This window comes from Rhodamnia argentea, chromosome 3 (assembly GCF_020921035.1).
Source record: "Rhodamnia argentea isolate NSW1041297 chromosome 3, ASM2092103v1, whole genome shotgun sequence".
In the NCBI taxonomy this organism is placed as follows: domain Eukaryota; kingdom Viridiplantae; phylum Streptophyta; class Magnoliopsida; order Myrtales; family Myrtaceae; genus Rhodamnia; species Rhodamnia argentea.
The window spans coordinates 18563109-18579893 of NC_063152.1; the positions used below are offsets into that span (position 1 = coordinate 18563109).

A 16785-nucleotide genomic window follows, 5' to 3' on the forward strand; every position below is an offset into this window, starting at 1 on the left:
TGATGAGCTCCTTTATTTATTTATTTATTTTTCTCTCTCTCTAGGAATTCTAGAATTTGCCTTTTAAAGCTTAGGAAGGAAGACATGAGATAAACGTAAGAAAATAAAAGTGATAGCCGTGAAAACAACAGTCCATTTTGAGCTATAAATAAAAAGACAAAAGGAGTACAACCACCAGCCATCAAACTCCGAAGTGGACCAAGCAAGTCTTGCCCTAGTCAATTGCTACTCTCTAATTCCCTTTCTTCATACGAAGATGAGTAGGAATGCTCTGCTCGTGCCTAAAGAAGTTATCGGGGTCAACCTTGGTCTTGACCTGAACCAACCTGTGGAAATTGCTCTTGTAATACCTCAGCCCCCAAGAGCTCGCCTCCCTCAAGCTGTTGAAACCTTTCTTGTTCATGCCCAAATCAAGGTCCCTGTAATTCACGTAGGCCTCTCTAGGATTCTTGGACACGTAAGGAGCCATGTAGTCATACAGCTTCCTGATCCAGCTCATGTGCCTGGCCGCGTTCTTGGTCCCGTCCTGCCAGGCCGTCACATATTGGATCTTGAACAGCGTGCCACACCGGTGTGGAAACGGTGTTGCCCACTCCGGTACCCGGGCCATCGCCCCGCCGTACGGGTTCCATATCATGAATGGGACCTCCTCCTCGAAGTATATCTTCCACAGTCCCATAAGGCCCGTCTCGGGGATCGGGGTCCTCACGAAGTCGGACTTGGCCTTGAAGTAGTTCCGGAACAGGGCCTTCCCCTGGAGGAGGACCTCCGGGGCGGTCGTGTTCGGGTAACCCGCGATGTACAGGACGGACCCGATCCAGCTCGTTTCGACACAGTCGGACCGTGTCAGGCCCAGCTCTGGGAAGCCCTTGCCTGTGATCCCAAGGAGGGTGTCCGGGTCTCCTAGGAACAGGGCGTTGTATGAGGTCGTCACCGTCCGGTTCGCCGTCAGGTCAGTGCTCGAGGCCTGGATGATCACTCTGATGAAGAGCCTGTCGTCCAGCTCCGGTGCTATCTTTTGCCATTTGTACAGGATGTTTGTCGCGCCCTGTTCGAGGGTCTTGGTGACTGTAAACACAGTCACAGTCTCAGGCACATCGACCAATTTCAACTTCCAAGCCAGGATTATGCCGAAATTGCCTCCGCCACCTCCCCTGAGTGCCCAGAACAGATCCTCCCCCATTGCCTTCCGATTGAGAATCCTCCCCTTGGCGTCGACCATCCGGACGTCGACCACGTTGTCGGCGCCAAGCCCAAACTTCCTCATCATTGACCCGTAGGCCCCGCCAGTGATGTGGCCCCCGATGCCCAGGCTCGTGCACAGGCCCATTGGGAACCCGTGGACCTTGCTCTTCTCAGCGATCCGGTAATAGACCTCCCCGGTCGTGGCCCCTGCTTGGGCCCACACCGTCCCCCGGGGGATGTCCACGTTGATGGCGCGGAGGTGGGCCAGGTCGATCACCACAAAGGGGCACTCGATCTGGGACACGTAGGAGACCGCCTCGTAGTCGTGGCCTCCGCTCCGGACACGGAGGGCGAGCCCAAGCCACCTCGAGCAGATGACAGCGGCTTGGACATGGGCCTCGGACAGCGGGGTGAAGATGATCACGGGCTTTGGCACCGTTGGGAGCAAGTACCGGAGGTTGTTCGCCGTGGAGTTGAGGACGGACGTGAAGGAAGAGACATTACCCGGGGTGTAGTACGAGGAAAGAGGAACAGAGTTCCTGGAATTGGTCGAAAGGCAACGAAAGAAGGTCTGCTGAATCGGATGAGTCGCAGATGTCCACGAAGACGATGAGACCAAGAAAAGCAAGAGAATCTGTGAGAGTAGCAGAGAGCTATGAAACGCCATTTTTGGGGTCGGTTTTTGCTCTGCTCTCATCAATCGGTTCAATTGAACAACCCTTTGGTGGGGCGAGTCTATATAGTGGATTTTCATGGCATACACAACGTGTGGATGATCTAATGCGAACATCACTTTGGGTATCCAAGGCCTTCCATCAATTAAGCGTGGGGTCGTTTAATGTAACTATTGCCAAAAACTTAGCGTGAAAATGCATCATTTGATTGATGTCTAAGCTTCGAACCAAGTAAAAGGTCACATGCCTCCCAAGTTTACGTGTCGAGACGAAGACATGACATTCTTTAGGTGATTATGAAACTTTAATATGTTGTGAGCCCACGTCTTTTTAAGAAAGTAAACCCATAATAATTTTTAGTTACTTATCATTTTTTTTGCTCAAAGCGAACTCTTAGTTTTATCGTCACCCAATATAATCAATTTTCTTTTCCATAATCTACAGTTTAGGGGTTATTCCAGAAACCACTATGTCCTTTACTCTGTGCTTTTCCTGAAAAAAATTAGTTGCTAGTTTGTACTAACATTCTTTACGACTCGTGCTTTTTCAGACTTTACGACTTGTGCTTTCCCTCAAGCAACCTTCAACAACTAAATGTCTAAATTTCTACGGATACCTCATTAATGGTGAATACATAAATTGTCCTTGAACTTTCATCCACTTTAGCTCAATGTATAACATAATCCTTAAACTTTATATTTGTTTAATATGATTCATGAACTCTAGTTCAATGTGTAATGTTGCCCTCGAACTTTTAATTTGTTCAATATAATCTTTAAACTTTTGGTACATATTCAACTGGAAAATGCTTTCCCGACAGTATTATTACGGACGGTATAATCTCAACTGTAAATTCACACACCATCACCTCGTGTTTTACATAAAACACTCATTGATTGGGAGATTGTGTGATTAGAAATAACTATCGATCTTGTTAGATTATCAAGCTAGCAGATCCATGTTCAATTTGCATGAAAATGTCAAACAGTTCATGGACTAAAAAGTCCATGATCACATTGGACAAATTTAAAGTTTGAGGATCACATTGCATACGACTAAAGTTCAAAGACCACACTAAACAAATTTAAAATGTAAGAATCACATTATATATTATGTCAAAATATGAACCATTTATATCATTATCTCGTTGTTATTTGATGGATTGAAGACGCTTCTAAGAAAATGTCTAGTGTTAAAAGTTCTTTGATTTCCCCTTTGAAAATGGTGAAGCAGATGCCATTTATTTGACGCATTCTCACAGGAGGCTTTACATTTTGTTCATTACCATCTCCATTCTTCTGCAATAATAATGCTCCCTATAGGGTTTTTCCCCTCAAACACAACCGTCGCTAGCACCTTCACTGACACCCACCTACCATTCTATCTCGCTAGCTTCCAATTCAAAGAGTCCTTCTTATTAGGATGAGCACGGTTTCAAGATAGAACCTAGAACTTGAAACCGGACTGGTGGGGAACTAGTCCAGTTTTACATTTCAAGGTATGCATGGTATGTTCTACATTTAAAAATATGAAACCTATTCCAATGGTGGGTTCTAGGTTCTAGGTAGATGGAAGTTGAAATCTGAAACTTAGAACTTGAAACAAGTTTTTGTGTTTATCTTAGTAGATGGTTTCACGCAATCCTGCGATATTCCATGGTGTTTGATGATAAGTGTATAAAGTAAAACCATTAGTCCGAGGTTTCATTTTCATTTACTTTGTTAATGTTCCGCATTTATTTGTGTCAAATATGAATTGTTGTTAGTGGATTGTAACAGTAAATGGTTGTCATCAAATGTGATGATTTACTGTAATTGTTCAATTAATAATACATGTAAAACCTGAATAAATCTTGGACACTATTACGGGGTAAGTTTCAAGTTTCAAGGCATGTAAGGTATGTTTCATGTTTAAAAAAAATGAGGAAACTATTTCGATGGGTACGTTCGGGCTCTAGGTGGAACTTGTACGGAACTTAGAATGACTCACCCCTACCTCTCATTATATGTCCTACCATTACTAATTTTAATTTTTATAATTGGGCATGTGAATATAGGTCTTAATTTACTTCAGTAACTAAGTGAGTTTTGGCTTAAAGTTGATCGACTAATTAAGTCACGTGTACTCTAAGGGTTATATATCAATAAATTCAGTCTTGACAAGTTTAGTTTTCAACAGTTAACAAGGGCTTATTTAGCAATAATTCTAATTCTCTGATTCTGTTCCCTAGAACCAAAAAGGAAAACGTAAATAATTCTAATTTTGATTATATTCTCGAGAATAGTTTTGGAGCAAAAATCAGAATAAAAAAAGTTAATTATGAAAAAAAGAATTACTTTTGAGAATCATAAAAAGAACAAAGTCTCAGTTCTTTTAAAAAGATTAAATCCACGTGGACTTTCGAACTATAAAAATAGTTAAAATGTGATTTGAAAATTTACTAACAACTATTTTTTTTTAAATTAAATTTAAAAATAAGCTTTAAAATTTAAAAGGGGGGAATTACAAAATTAAAAAAATGCAAAAAACTTAAATTTTTTTTAAAAAAAAATAACTGGTAGTTCCCAAGAATAGAAATTTTGTACAGTTACCAAACGCGTTTATGTTTCGGGAATAGAAACTTTATGCAATTACCAAACGTATTCTGACTATCTAAAAATTATCTGGAAAACGGAATCAGAAATTGTGATTCTAATCAGAATAACTTTTTCGGATCAGAATCGTTGCCAAATAGATCCTAAGCTTCTCAAACCATTACTTTCGTTAGCAAAACTAAATGGAACAACATCTCACAATGGTCCCAACTAGGGCATAGGGTTAGACTAGGAACAAGATTTTCTTGCCAAATTGAAACTTGTCATGGAGATTTCTCATCCCAAGATCATATCAACCTAACAAAATTCCCACAAAACTAATGGTGGAGTAATCATGGGGGCGGAACGGGTAATTGGTATTAATATTACCAATCTCACACAGTAGTAGTAGTAATAATAATAATAATAATACTAATAATAATAATAATAATAATAATAATATGCGAAGCCAAAAAATGGAAAACAAAATAATGTACTCGAGGCGGAGTATAGAATCCATTTTCTTTCGTGTCCCATGAGGTCGGGGCAAACATTTAACCTTCCATCCAGTCCTCGTTCCTCGCACAAAGCGAGCTCGGGCCGTCCCAATATAGGTGAGACTCAGCCGCTAGGCCTCGTGGGGCAAAGAAAAAATTACTGTCGCCTTGTGGTGGAGAATTTTCGCACCCTTAACGGGAAACACAACTTATTTTGGCTTTTGTTTTTTCTTCTCTTTTAGACGAAGATTTTGCATGATGAGAGAAACCGATTGTTGACACTTATATTTTGGCTTATATAGACCTAGCATTTGCCGCATAAAGAAATTTAGGACTGAACATGACCCTGAAATGAAACTACTAATATTCTTTCTTCTTTTGATTCCAACTTCATTTTGACCACATCATTTTTAAAAAATTAGGTTTGGGGAATAGTTATTCGCAATTTACGGCTTTTCATGCCCAAGTCGAATCAAAGTACGAATTGAGGCTTTTCTAGCCATGTTCTTACTTTGGATCAGTTTTGATATTTGATCCATAGAATTTTAATTACATTTCAATCAAACCAATTTCATGAACCGAGCACATTCGAATTTTCACCTAATTATGGGACAATTTGGACCAAATTTGGGGCTTTTAGTGAATTGGTTGTTTTCATGCGACACCAAATCATTACCCAAGTGCAACCGACCTTAACAAACACACTGGCAAAGTTTGATTTGCACAATTTTGACATTAAGGACTTCAATTGGTCAATTTACAAGTACATTTGTCAAGAAATTTGGGGTTTTCACACACAATTGGACCAATTGATCGAAACCTCCCTAGACCCAAGCCCTAGACATGTTCCCAAGTCCAAGTCCAATTTTAATTTTAATTTCATAAAAATAGGTCAAATGGGCATTGAATTGGGTCGAAAACACGAAACCGGTCAACTATTAGAGGGGCTCAAAATACTAAAATACCCGATCATCATCATCATCATCGGTCGTTTGTCACCTAATGTTTCTTTGGTCTCCATAGGAGGCTCGCTATGCTCCGTCGTGATCTTCGGCTGATCAATAAGAACAAGTGCTTCTTGGGAGGAAGGGAGAGTAAGTTGATGAACCACCGGTTCTTTAGGACTTATACCTTTGATAGCCACTGGAGCAGTTCCATCTTCTTTGGTTGAGGATTTTTTAGGAGATCTTTTAGGAGAATTTTCAGGAATATCGGGAGGGAGAGATGACTGATCAATATCACGTTGCAGCAGAGTGTTGAGATTTATTTCTCGAGTTTGAGTCGTTTACAACTCGATCCGGTTAGAGGATGTAAATCAGTTTGCTAAACTATGGGAAACAAATCCAATTAATTTCTTGAAGCACGTGTAGAGATGTATATGTTGGGATTTGTTGTGATTGAATTGGATTAGTATCCAAGTTTAACCGCGTAAAGAAGTTCAAGAGAGGGAGCTTCAATCACTATGAAAGAAGAAGAAATCTCTACCACTACAAGAGAGAACAATGGACTTCTTTATTCTATTAATGTTTATAGTATTTATAAAAAGGGAAAGAGCTCGTTGTTTAACAAGAAAGAAAGAAGTGGACGCGAAAGAGATTTTTCTAGGAAAAGTACACTAGAAGTGCCATAACTTTTGCACGGCGTTCACTTGAGTGCCATAACTTTCAAAACGTTCACTTAAGTGCCATAACTTTCAAAAATCGTTTACTTGAGTGCCATATTGACCTGGCCACCGGAAAAACTGACGTAGCACACCGAAAAAGTTATTGTAGTACGCCGGAAAGCTGATGTGACAAGCCGAAAAGTTACCGTAGCATGCCGGAAAACCGACGTGGCACGCTGAAAAAGTTACTGTAGCACTCAAGTGAATGATTTTGCTCCGACGTAACACTCAAGTGAACGATTTTTGAAAGTTATGGCACTTAAGTGAACGTTTTGAAAGTTATGGCACTCAAATGAATGCCGTACACAAGTTATGGCACTTATAGTGTACTTTTCCCGATTTTTCTTGAAGAGTGGATGGTCAACAAGGTTTGACTGTGAAAGGAACACATGCAGAAATATTCTCTGTTCTTTTACAAGCGAACAATCGACTCTTCCATCCGAAGTCGTCGCACGAAGAAGTACAAATAAAATGTGAACGTCGTTCTTAATTCAGCCGTGCATAGAGAACACAAGATAAATATCGATTTTCTTTGTGAATTTTCTAAGTGAGTTCTCCGTGAGAGATTGTGAAATATTACTTATGAGTTTGCTTGGATTTAATCTAGGTATGAAAAATACTCGAGTGTATGAACAATTGTAACTTTGATTCTCCGATAGTGGACTATTTATTGCTGATTCTCCCATGGATGTAGGTATCGATATTCGCATTGAACTATGTAAGTCTCTAGTGTATTTTATTGTTCATCGTTTATTTGATTTTGGATTGATTTATTTGCAAGATTCATTAGCATTTCCATATTTTTATCACAAAAACTTTGGATTATGAAGTGTCAAGATGGAAGCGTTATTAACGACTCAAGGTTTGGTTAAAGTATTGGAGGGAAAGATGAGTTACCCGAAACAATGAAAGATGTCCAAAAGGACGTGTTAATGAGGAAAGCAATGAGTAAAATCTTGTTGAACCTATCGGATGAGGTGTTGATAGAGGTGGTTGAGGAGAAGGATGTCGCAGCACTATGGGCTAAACTTCAAGCACTCTATGTAATGGAGGGCTTGAACAATCGCTTATATTTGCTGAAAAGGATGTTTCAATTCCGAATGGTTGAAGGCACATCCATAAGAGCCCACTTACATGGGTTTAACAAAATCATGATGGACTTGAAGAATGTCAATGAGGTATTGCCTCATGAGAAACAAGGTATGATGCTATTAGTATCTCTACCGGATTCTTTTGAGCACTTTATGGATTCATTGGTATAGGGGCGTACTACGATTACCTCGGAAGAGGTAAAATCCGCTTTATTTTCTAAAGAGTGTCAAAAGAAGTTAAGAGAAGATAATGTAGTGCATAATAGTGCACAAGGTTTGGTTATCTGAGGTATACGGTGCGGGACATATATCCTCTAACTCAAGGTTTGAAGAGCCGTTTTAAATCGATGTCGAATTGTCGAAACCATTGATGTTATCACTATAGTAACGTAGAGCACTACAAGAGAGATTGTTTGAAGTATAAGGGTAAAGGAGTTAAGGTGAAGTCTGTAGGCGATGGTAATATTACTACCACATTAGATAATAGTTCTAGTGATACCGATGTCATATTAACATTTGCCATGAGAAATAATAATTTGGGATTTATCGAGATTAATGCTACGAACTTTCGGAATCCAATGGGATGTCCGTAAAGTTGATCATTATGAATGTGATAACGAATTGGATGGGGAAATCCACTAGCAAAAAGAAGGAGATTCCTTAGCTCGCTATTTAGTCCGAATTGATGAAACGACGGAATCCATAAAAATTAGTCAACGGGCTTCATATACACTGGTTTACTATCTATTAGTGCATAGAGGGTAGTAATGTGCTTATAGGCGACATTGCTACTTGTGAAGTAGTGGGGTTCGGAACATCTCAGATTACGATGCACAATGCAATGGTGCGAACGTTGACAAATGTAAGGCAATGCTGGAACCGAAAAAGAACCTTATCTCATTGATTGTTCTTGACAAGTTTGGATGCCGAATTTCCATTGAAGGTGGAGTTATAAAGGTCTCTTGAGGTGTACTTAAAATTATGCGGGGGAAGATAGATTGTGGGATATATATCCTTTAGGGAAAGATAATGATTAGCTCATATGCTAGATTCTCTTATACTTCGGGTCAGGATACAACACGGTTATGGAATATGAGACTTGGATAAATGAATGAGAAAATGAGTGAGACAAGATGGTTGTTTTGAGTCAGAGGAGTCTATTGGGAGGTCATTAAATTAAGAAGCTGAAGTTTTGCGATCACAACAATATGGGTGGGCAGCTAGCGGAGAGTGAAGTTTAATATGACGGTTCACTAGACCTCAAAGATTGGGCTGCATACACTCGGACTTATGGATACCCTCTCCGATTTCATCCTAGGGTGGTGCAGGTATGTATTGTCTTTTGTTGATGATATTTAAAAAAAAGTATGGATTTGTCTTTTTAAGCTCACGAGCGAGGTGCTTAGTCTGTTCAAGTTGTAGAAGGCAATGATCGAAGAGCAGATAAGAAGGAAGATCATATGCTTGTGGTCAATTATGCATAGAAGAAGACATAGTGAGACACCGTATCGTTATCGATATACCATAGCCGAATAGAGTTGTAGAATTGATGAATGAAATTATATTGGAGAGAGCTCGCTCTTTACTCTTCAAGCTGGATTAGTTGAAGATTTTTGGGTTGAAGCAGTGAATACCGCTCTTTAGTTATTGAATAAATCTTCATCACCAGAAATTGATAGGAAAACTCCTAAGGAAACATAGTCAAGTAAGTTTTCTGATTGCACAGGATCGAAAGTGTTCGGTTGCTCTGCTTATGCTCGTGTGAGTGATAGTGTGTTGGAGTCGGGCGTAAGGAAGTGCATATTCCTAAGCTATGCATATGGGGTGAAGGGATACATGTTGTGGTGCACCGAGGAAGATTTGCCCAGTCTTATGTTTAGGAGGGATGTTACCTTTGATGAATCTACTCTGTTCGGAATAGGAGTGAGGAATCAACAGTGGAGAAAGATTTGGACGATGTTTAGAAATATGTGGAGCTTCAGGCAGAACCTAGAGATGTTCAGAGTGTAGTAGATGTGACAAGTTTGCAAAATCGCTCAATTCCACAGCAATTGATAGTTGTTACGAGGTTACAAATGATGAAGCTTCGAAGGTAGATGAGATAGACTGATAGTTGTATGCAGACATTAAAATAGATCATTTCGTTGTAGTAGAGATAGCTTTGGGTATGAAGAGGCAAAGAGAGCCCATTGGAATATTACGAGTGACTTGGAAGAATTACGTCGAAAAAACGTCAAGGCACTTCAACATGTAGTTGAGAAATTCTATAAGAACTTTACTTACTGTATATTATAAATTTTCTAGTTTGTCACCATGTACTTGGATGAAGGTGGAGTATTTGTCCTATGCTTCACATGCCAGTATTGCTGATTGTCATAATTATGCCATGGATAGTACTAAGCTTGATCTACCACATGCAGTTAGGAAAATGTACACAATTAATCTATTGAGAAAAATTCCTAAGTGATTTTGAAGTGGACAAAACAATTCATAATCTCTTATATCTGAGTTAATGCGATGAAATACTTGTTTTTTAGATCATCCAAAGGTGTGAGATACACATGATTGAATCTAGCAAAAAGGCTCGGGCGTTATTCTGAGGAGTTCAGATGCTGTATTGAGCTCGGACGTTGAGTAGGGAGCTTAGACTTTGAAGTGATGCTCAAGCTCTGAGAGAGTATTTTATGCACAACGACCAAAATATCAATAGACATATTTAAGATGATTTAATTGATATATTGCAACGGTAGGTAATTGAGCTGAATTGTTCTTGAAGATTCTCTATCTTGAAGATCAATCAAGGACACGGATTAAGGGAGACGAACGTGACTTTTCTAATGAAGAACCCTATCTATGGAAACTCAAGATCACAATTGTATGGGCGATTTGATCCAACGGGTAACTCTTTCCTTTGTCGACCTCAAGGGCTACAAGATCTTCTTGAGATACGTAATCATCCAAACAGGGAGTTTTGGAGAGCGATCCGCTAGGGGCCTTGAATGGGTAGTTGGAGATGAATGACTATAAAAGGACATCTCAAGGCCGAAAAGAAAAAGAGGAAGCGGAGACAAGCCCGAATCAAGAAGCAAGTATGCTAATCCCATAATCATATCATCAATGTCAAATGTATGGAGACAGAATCAATGCACCTCCCAATGAACTCCATCGGATGTCCGAAGCTTGGCCATTCTCTATGTGGGGGATAGATATTATTGGACCAATTAACCCAGCTGCTTCGAATGGTCATCGCTTTATTCGGGTTGCGATTAATTATTTCACTAAATGGATTGAAGGTAATTCTTATGCAAATGTCACTGCGAAGAATGTGGTGAGATTTATCAAGAAGGATATAATCTCTTGCTATGGGTCTCACCAAGCAATTATCACGCACAATGGGTCCAACTTAAATAACAAGATCGTCGATGATCCGTTGGATCATTTTCGTATTCGACATCTTAACTCGTCCCCTTATTACCCACAGATGAATAGAGCAGCTGAAGCGGCAAATAAGAACATTAAGAAAATCCTATCAAAGACAGCAGAAAATTATAGGGTTGTTTAAACCGTTCGAAAGGATGTTTGCTCGGACGAGAGGTAAATCTGATCCAAACACGTCCTATACACACTTGAGAGATGAGTGGAATGAAAGAATAGTGAAACCTTGACCTACATACGTAGATGTTATTCGTAGCAATTACATGGATTGAGATGACGGAGGCATTCATTTCTCTATTATAAACACTATAGGCGACCATTGATAACCCCTTTGAGCCGTGGTTTCATTCTTTACCCCTATCAAAAGCCATCCCAAGTTTGGACCAAATGGAGGTAAGTTCAGCAGCATCGGGAGGAAAATGGTTAGAAATTTTCTTACTTGAACTAACATCAATCTTCGTGTGTTGTTTATGCGATGATTCAAGTACTTTAGGATGACGAAAAGCATTTCTTTCTCTATCCTATACACTTTTACCATTTGCACAACCCAATTGAACCTGCATATTCATTTCATGAACACCATTGGTGGTCATTACGTATTCCAAGGTGGAAGTGATGTCACTTTAGGAACGGAAGAGTTCAAGAGACAGGATTTACGAGAAATTCTTAAATGAATACTTGAGCATGCTAGAACTTCAAATCGAATGTTTAGCACAATCATTGAAAATCCAATTTCCAAAAAGAAATAAAAGGGCGGGATTTTGACAAAAAAATGAAAAAAGAAAGGAAAAGATGATCCCAGGTATTAAGAAAAAGCAAAATGCCTGGTAAAAGCAAGGCCAATGCCAATTCAAATACTTGTGCATTTATGAATCATGTGTTTGATCTTGTAAGTGTCAATAGATCGCAGGATATCTATATATAAGATTCTCGGTGAAATCTGGCCATAAAAAGAGAAAATTCCCAAGGGAGTAAGACCACAAAAGGTACTCCCTAGTTACGTCATATTCAGGAGACAAAAACATAAACAAGAGCTTGACATAATCTTAACACGATAAATGTGCACTCTCGGAAGGCTGATGATGCTCTCCAGAAATAAGATTGAAAACGTTCTTCGAAGGATAATCCAGAAAGGTCAAGATCGGTGATAAATCTGCAATGATCACCAACGTCAAACCCTTTCACATATTCTAGGCCCAAAAATAAGCCTTTTTTCGATCCCCAATCCTCACCTACGTTACAATCCTGAAAAACCTTTTCCAATTAAGGCACTTGGATTAACGTAGAGCTTAGTTCGAAGAAGTATAATCAAGATTATTTCTTTCTCATTTTGCAGGATTCTTGACTTGTAGACTTGAAGTAGATGTTGAAGATTTTCGTTCAATAGCTTTGACTCACTTGTGAGTCCCACTTGAAAACCATTGTCCAAGCCCAACATTACAGTCCTTCAAAAGACCTCCCGATCGATCGAGATGCATGCGTTGCGAATGATCCCGAATCTTAAGCATAGGTTCGATAGGAAGTTCGAGTGCTTTATCCACGAAAGACCATTATCTCAACGCGATGAGAGGTCCTCTTTGATGAGAATACTCCAATGGATGTTTTAAACAAACTCCTTTGGAGTTTTCAAATTGTCGAATCCAAATTTTCCCTACAAGGAATTTTTTTATCACTTCTACATGTTGCAAGATGTTTTGGATAGCCTCTAGCATCATAATGCATTCATTCAAACTCTTTCACGACTTAAGTCTAAGTCGTAAAGTTTTGTCGATTTGACAATGGATATCACTTGAAGATCTCTAATGTTCTCTTGGTGAGAAAAGAATTTGTAGGTTTGAGCTTTTCTAGGATTCCTAGTCGCCCTAGATCCTAGAATAGTACCTTTCGATAAAAAGAATTTGCAGGTTTGAGCTTTTTCGGGATTCCTAGTAGTCCCGGATCTTAGAATGGCACCTTTCAATAAAAAGAATTCGCAGGTTTAAGCTTCTGCAGGATTTCTAGTAGTCCTAGAGCCTAGAATGGCACCTTTCGGTAAAAAGAATTTGCATGTTTGAGCTTCTGTTGGATTCCTAGCATCCCCGGATCCCAGAATGACACCTCTTACGTTGAGAAGAACTACCCAAATTCAACTTTTTGCAAGATTTCAGGTATCTCCTAAATCCTAGAATTGTTTCCTTTAGGTAAACCTTTTGTTAGGTAAGCCTTTTCTAAAGTCCTTTGGCGAGTCTCGAAAGTGGGATAAGTCACCTTTTAGGTAAACCTTTTGGTAGGTAAACTTTTCTAAAGTCCTTTGACGAGTCCCAAAAGTGGGATAAGTTATCTTGTAGGTAAACCTTTTGTTAGGTGAGCCTTTTTAAAGTCTTTTGATGAGTCCCAAAAGTGGTAAGTCATCTTACGGGTAAACTCTTTAGTAGGTAAACCTTTTCCGGGCTGATCCACTATAAGGATCAAATTCTCTAACGAATCCCATAGGGGATAAGTCATCTCCAGAATCTCTGCAAGTAGGAATTCTTTTTTGGGCTGATCCACCATATGGATCAATCCATAGACGAATTCCACAAACGGGATAAGTCATTTTCACATCCTATTAGTAAGGAATTCCATCATGGTTTGACCTATTATATGAGTCAGAGCTTAAGCCACCTAGAATACTCGGGAGACGAGTTCCTATGTATCTTTTTTGATCCATTCATGTCAAATGCCGTACAAACATCGATAAGGTGAGTGTTAGGTAAGCTTTTCTACCCTCGACTCTTTTACATCAAAAGGAACATAATGAGCATATTTCCTTTCAAATCAAAGCGTACATTGATGGGCATGAAAGTTGAGTGTCATGAGTTGTTTTCTTTTATTTTCCTCAATCAAGTCGATTAAGCCTCGGGTGTTACCTTGTCTTTGAGAGAAACCTCTAACAAGATTCCTCTCAAAGAGGAGTAGCTATTGACATATTATTTTTAATTAGTCTTTTTCTAGTTTATTTTTTGAAAAATTCATAAAAAGTTGGAAAATTGTAAAAACCAACTTTGGTAGCCTTAGCCAAGCTTAGGGAACCATTTTTAATGAAAAAATAATTTTCATAATTCTCTTTTTTTAATATTTTTCGAAATTAGGAAAATGTTTGAAAAAATTTAGAAAAATAGCATTTGAGGTCACAAAAATACCAAAAAATAGTTTGCATTTTTCTTTAATTCCCTTTTCATCTTGACCTCTTGAAAATTCAAAAATCAAGTTCAATTTCATATGTTCCTTCATTACACATATGATTGGATTTGTCCAAAAATTATCGTTTGAGTCCTTTAATTTGCATTTTTAGAGTCTTGACATTCAATGGGATTGCCCTGCAATGTAATTTGATCCAATTATTCACATAAATTGCAAGATTGCATGAATTGGGCAAAATTGCCAAAGTTTCTTTCAATTTAGTCCTTGGATCCTATTCAAAGTGAAATTAATCAAAATCTGGGGACTAAAGGTAAGACCTCTACCCTATGTTTTTCAACCTTCTGAAGTGATTGGCATAGGTTTTTTTTTTTTTTACCTGAATTGGTCCCTTAGGCCTTCAATTGCTCATTTTCAAATTTCGGATCTTATGTCTAAATTGAGGTTTTCGTGAAATTCTTGAATTTTTTTTTTTGGAAAAATAGCATTCCCAGTAGAATTGGTGCCCTTGATTCCAATTATGTGATTTAATTTGATAATTTTTGAGAAATTTCAGGTCAATTTCAAGAAATTGAAAACTCTGGGTCCGCCGGGTCGGACTAGGTTCGACCTAGCGACTCGGTCGAACATTGTCATCCCCAACCTCCCATTCGTGCCAATTTTAAATTTTGCAAGTCAAAATTGCATCAAGAAATTGGGGGCTCAATTGGACACAATTGAAGGAGCTTATGTTGGCGTTTCAATTGTTACATGAAAACCTTTCGATCGGAATCGGTGGCTCCGCCAATGACTGCCGAAGGAGCTCCGACGAAACCAGTCAACCTCTGGGCTTGTGAAAGTCAACAGAATCAAAAGAACGAGCCAAATTGGCTCTCATTTGCGCTCATCGGAGGACTTAACAGACTGGAAGGAATCCCCAGCCATTGTTGACGCTGTCGACGTGCCATTTTGCACATGGGAGGCACATGACAAGCTTGACGACACCCCCCTCGGCCGTGGGAAATTTTGAAACGGGAATATAACAACCGAACGCGTATTCTAGAAGAGAGGGGGGCTCATTCTATTCTGGGCGTCTAACAGAGAGAGAGAGAGAGAGAGAGAGAGAGAGAGAGAGAGAGAGAGAGAGAGAGAGAAGGCTTGGTGGATCATCACCGTTCGAGCTCGGATTGAACAGTCTTGGTTCGGCCAATCTAGAGCAAGTTAGATTGCTAGATCGCCACTGGAAGCATCCTTGAGTCTCGGTGAAGTAATCGCAGTCAGCCATGTCACCTGAGACTTCGAAAATCAGTGAGTCACAATCTCGAGATTTGTGCTGTGCTCGCATGGTGTTGTGAGTCTCCGAGCCTCATTTCTAAAATTCTAGTGTGCCTTTTGTTTCTCATACATCGCTAACCATCATTGTATAATTTTCTTGCATTGATTTTTCTCTGAAACTTTGTGTCTGACCTTCCAAACCTCTTCATCATTATCAAGCCTGTTAAAGCTTGCCTAGGCAAATCTAGGCCAAACCAGGTCAATCGGACCTATAGGTGAGCTTCCCGAACTTCAATTAAGTGTTCTCTATGAAGGAATTAGCCTGATATTGCCTGATTTGCTTGATTGATGTACTGTGTATGTGTTCTGTGTGAAGTTCATTGCTAGTGATTCTATAGATTAAATGCCATGAGATTCAGATATGTTGTCCCCGGCGTCGAGACTAGTTGAACGACGCCAGTTTCATCAAATTTGGTTAGGATTTCACTGTTGGATCGTGCCGGGAAGATCTCGGCCATTCATTCCGTCATAGGCTAGAGGTTGAAGATGGTGTTGACGTGGCTCGGTCAATGGGTCAAACCGTCAACCTAGCGCCGACGTAGCATGCCATGCCAATGAGACCGTTAGAGCCGTTTAGAATCTGTTAGGCGGTCGGACGTCCCGTAGGTGGCCACGTAGAAGCAGTCCAACCGTTCGATCAATAATTAGAATTTTAATATTATGATAATTAGAAAATATTTTTGAATTTAAAGAAAATAAAGTTTGATTGGACGGTCGAGAATTAGTCTCGCCATACGGTTGTGGCCGTAGGATTAGTATGCAAATTGAATGGATGCAATCTAGTCTCTCCATTCAATCTTGACTGTCCTTTTTGGTAGTTAGATTAGATGGTCTAGATCGAGTTTTTGTTTAATCTGAGCCGTAGATCTTAGTAATCCGATCCGAGGGTCGAGACTCGACCATGTGGTTCATTAGAACCCGTAGGATCAAATGTCGAACGGCATTGTTTTGGCGCTTGTTGTCCGCGCTGTTTGAACCTAAACCGGATCGCGTTGACCGGTTCGACTAGGAAGTGTTTCTTTCTTTTAATAAAAAAAAAATGTTTTTTAAAAAATTCTGAAAATAGTTTTAAAAATCCAAAAAATAGGAAAAAATTGCAAAAAAACTCCTAGAAAATTTTAGAAATTCTCAAAAATTGAGGAATGGCCACAGTCAATTGGCCAATCCTATTTTTGAGATTTCTTTTCCCGATCT

The 16785-nt window shown here is 39.5% G+C and overlaps 1 protein-coding gene across 1 annotated transcript; it reads right to left on the minus strand.

The window, feature by feature from the left end:
- Positions 1 to 217: 217 nt before the first annotated feature.
- LOC115727123 (berberine bridge enzyme-like 13) lies at positions 218 to 1906 on the minus strand. Its single transcript, XM_030657282.2, has one exon. It carries the CDS (start codon positions 1880 to 1882, stop codon positions 233 to 235), a length of 1650 nt encoding a protein of 549 aa, XP_030513142.1. The 5' UTR covers positions 1883 to 1906; the 3' UTR covers positions 218 to 232.
- Positions 1907 to 16785: the final 14879 nt, after the last annotated feature.

What these genes read in the sequence shown, in the direction of transcription:
- LOC115727123 (XM_030657282.2), bottom strand. Translation starts at nt 1,882, where the DNA reads ATGAGAGCAGAGCAAAAACCGACCCCAAAAATGGCGTTTCATAGCTCT.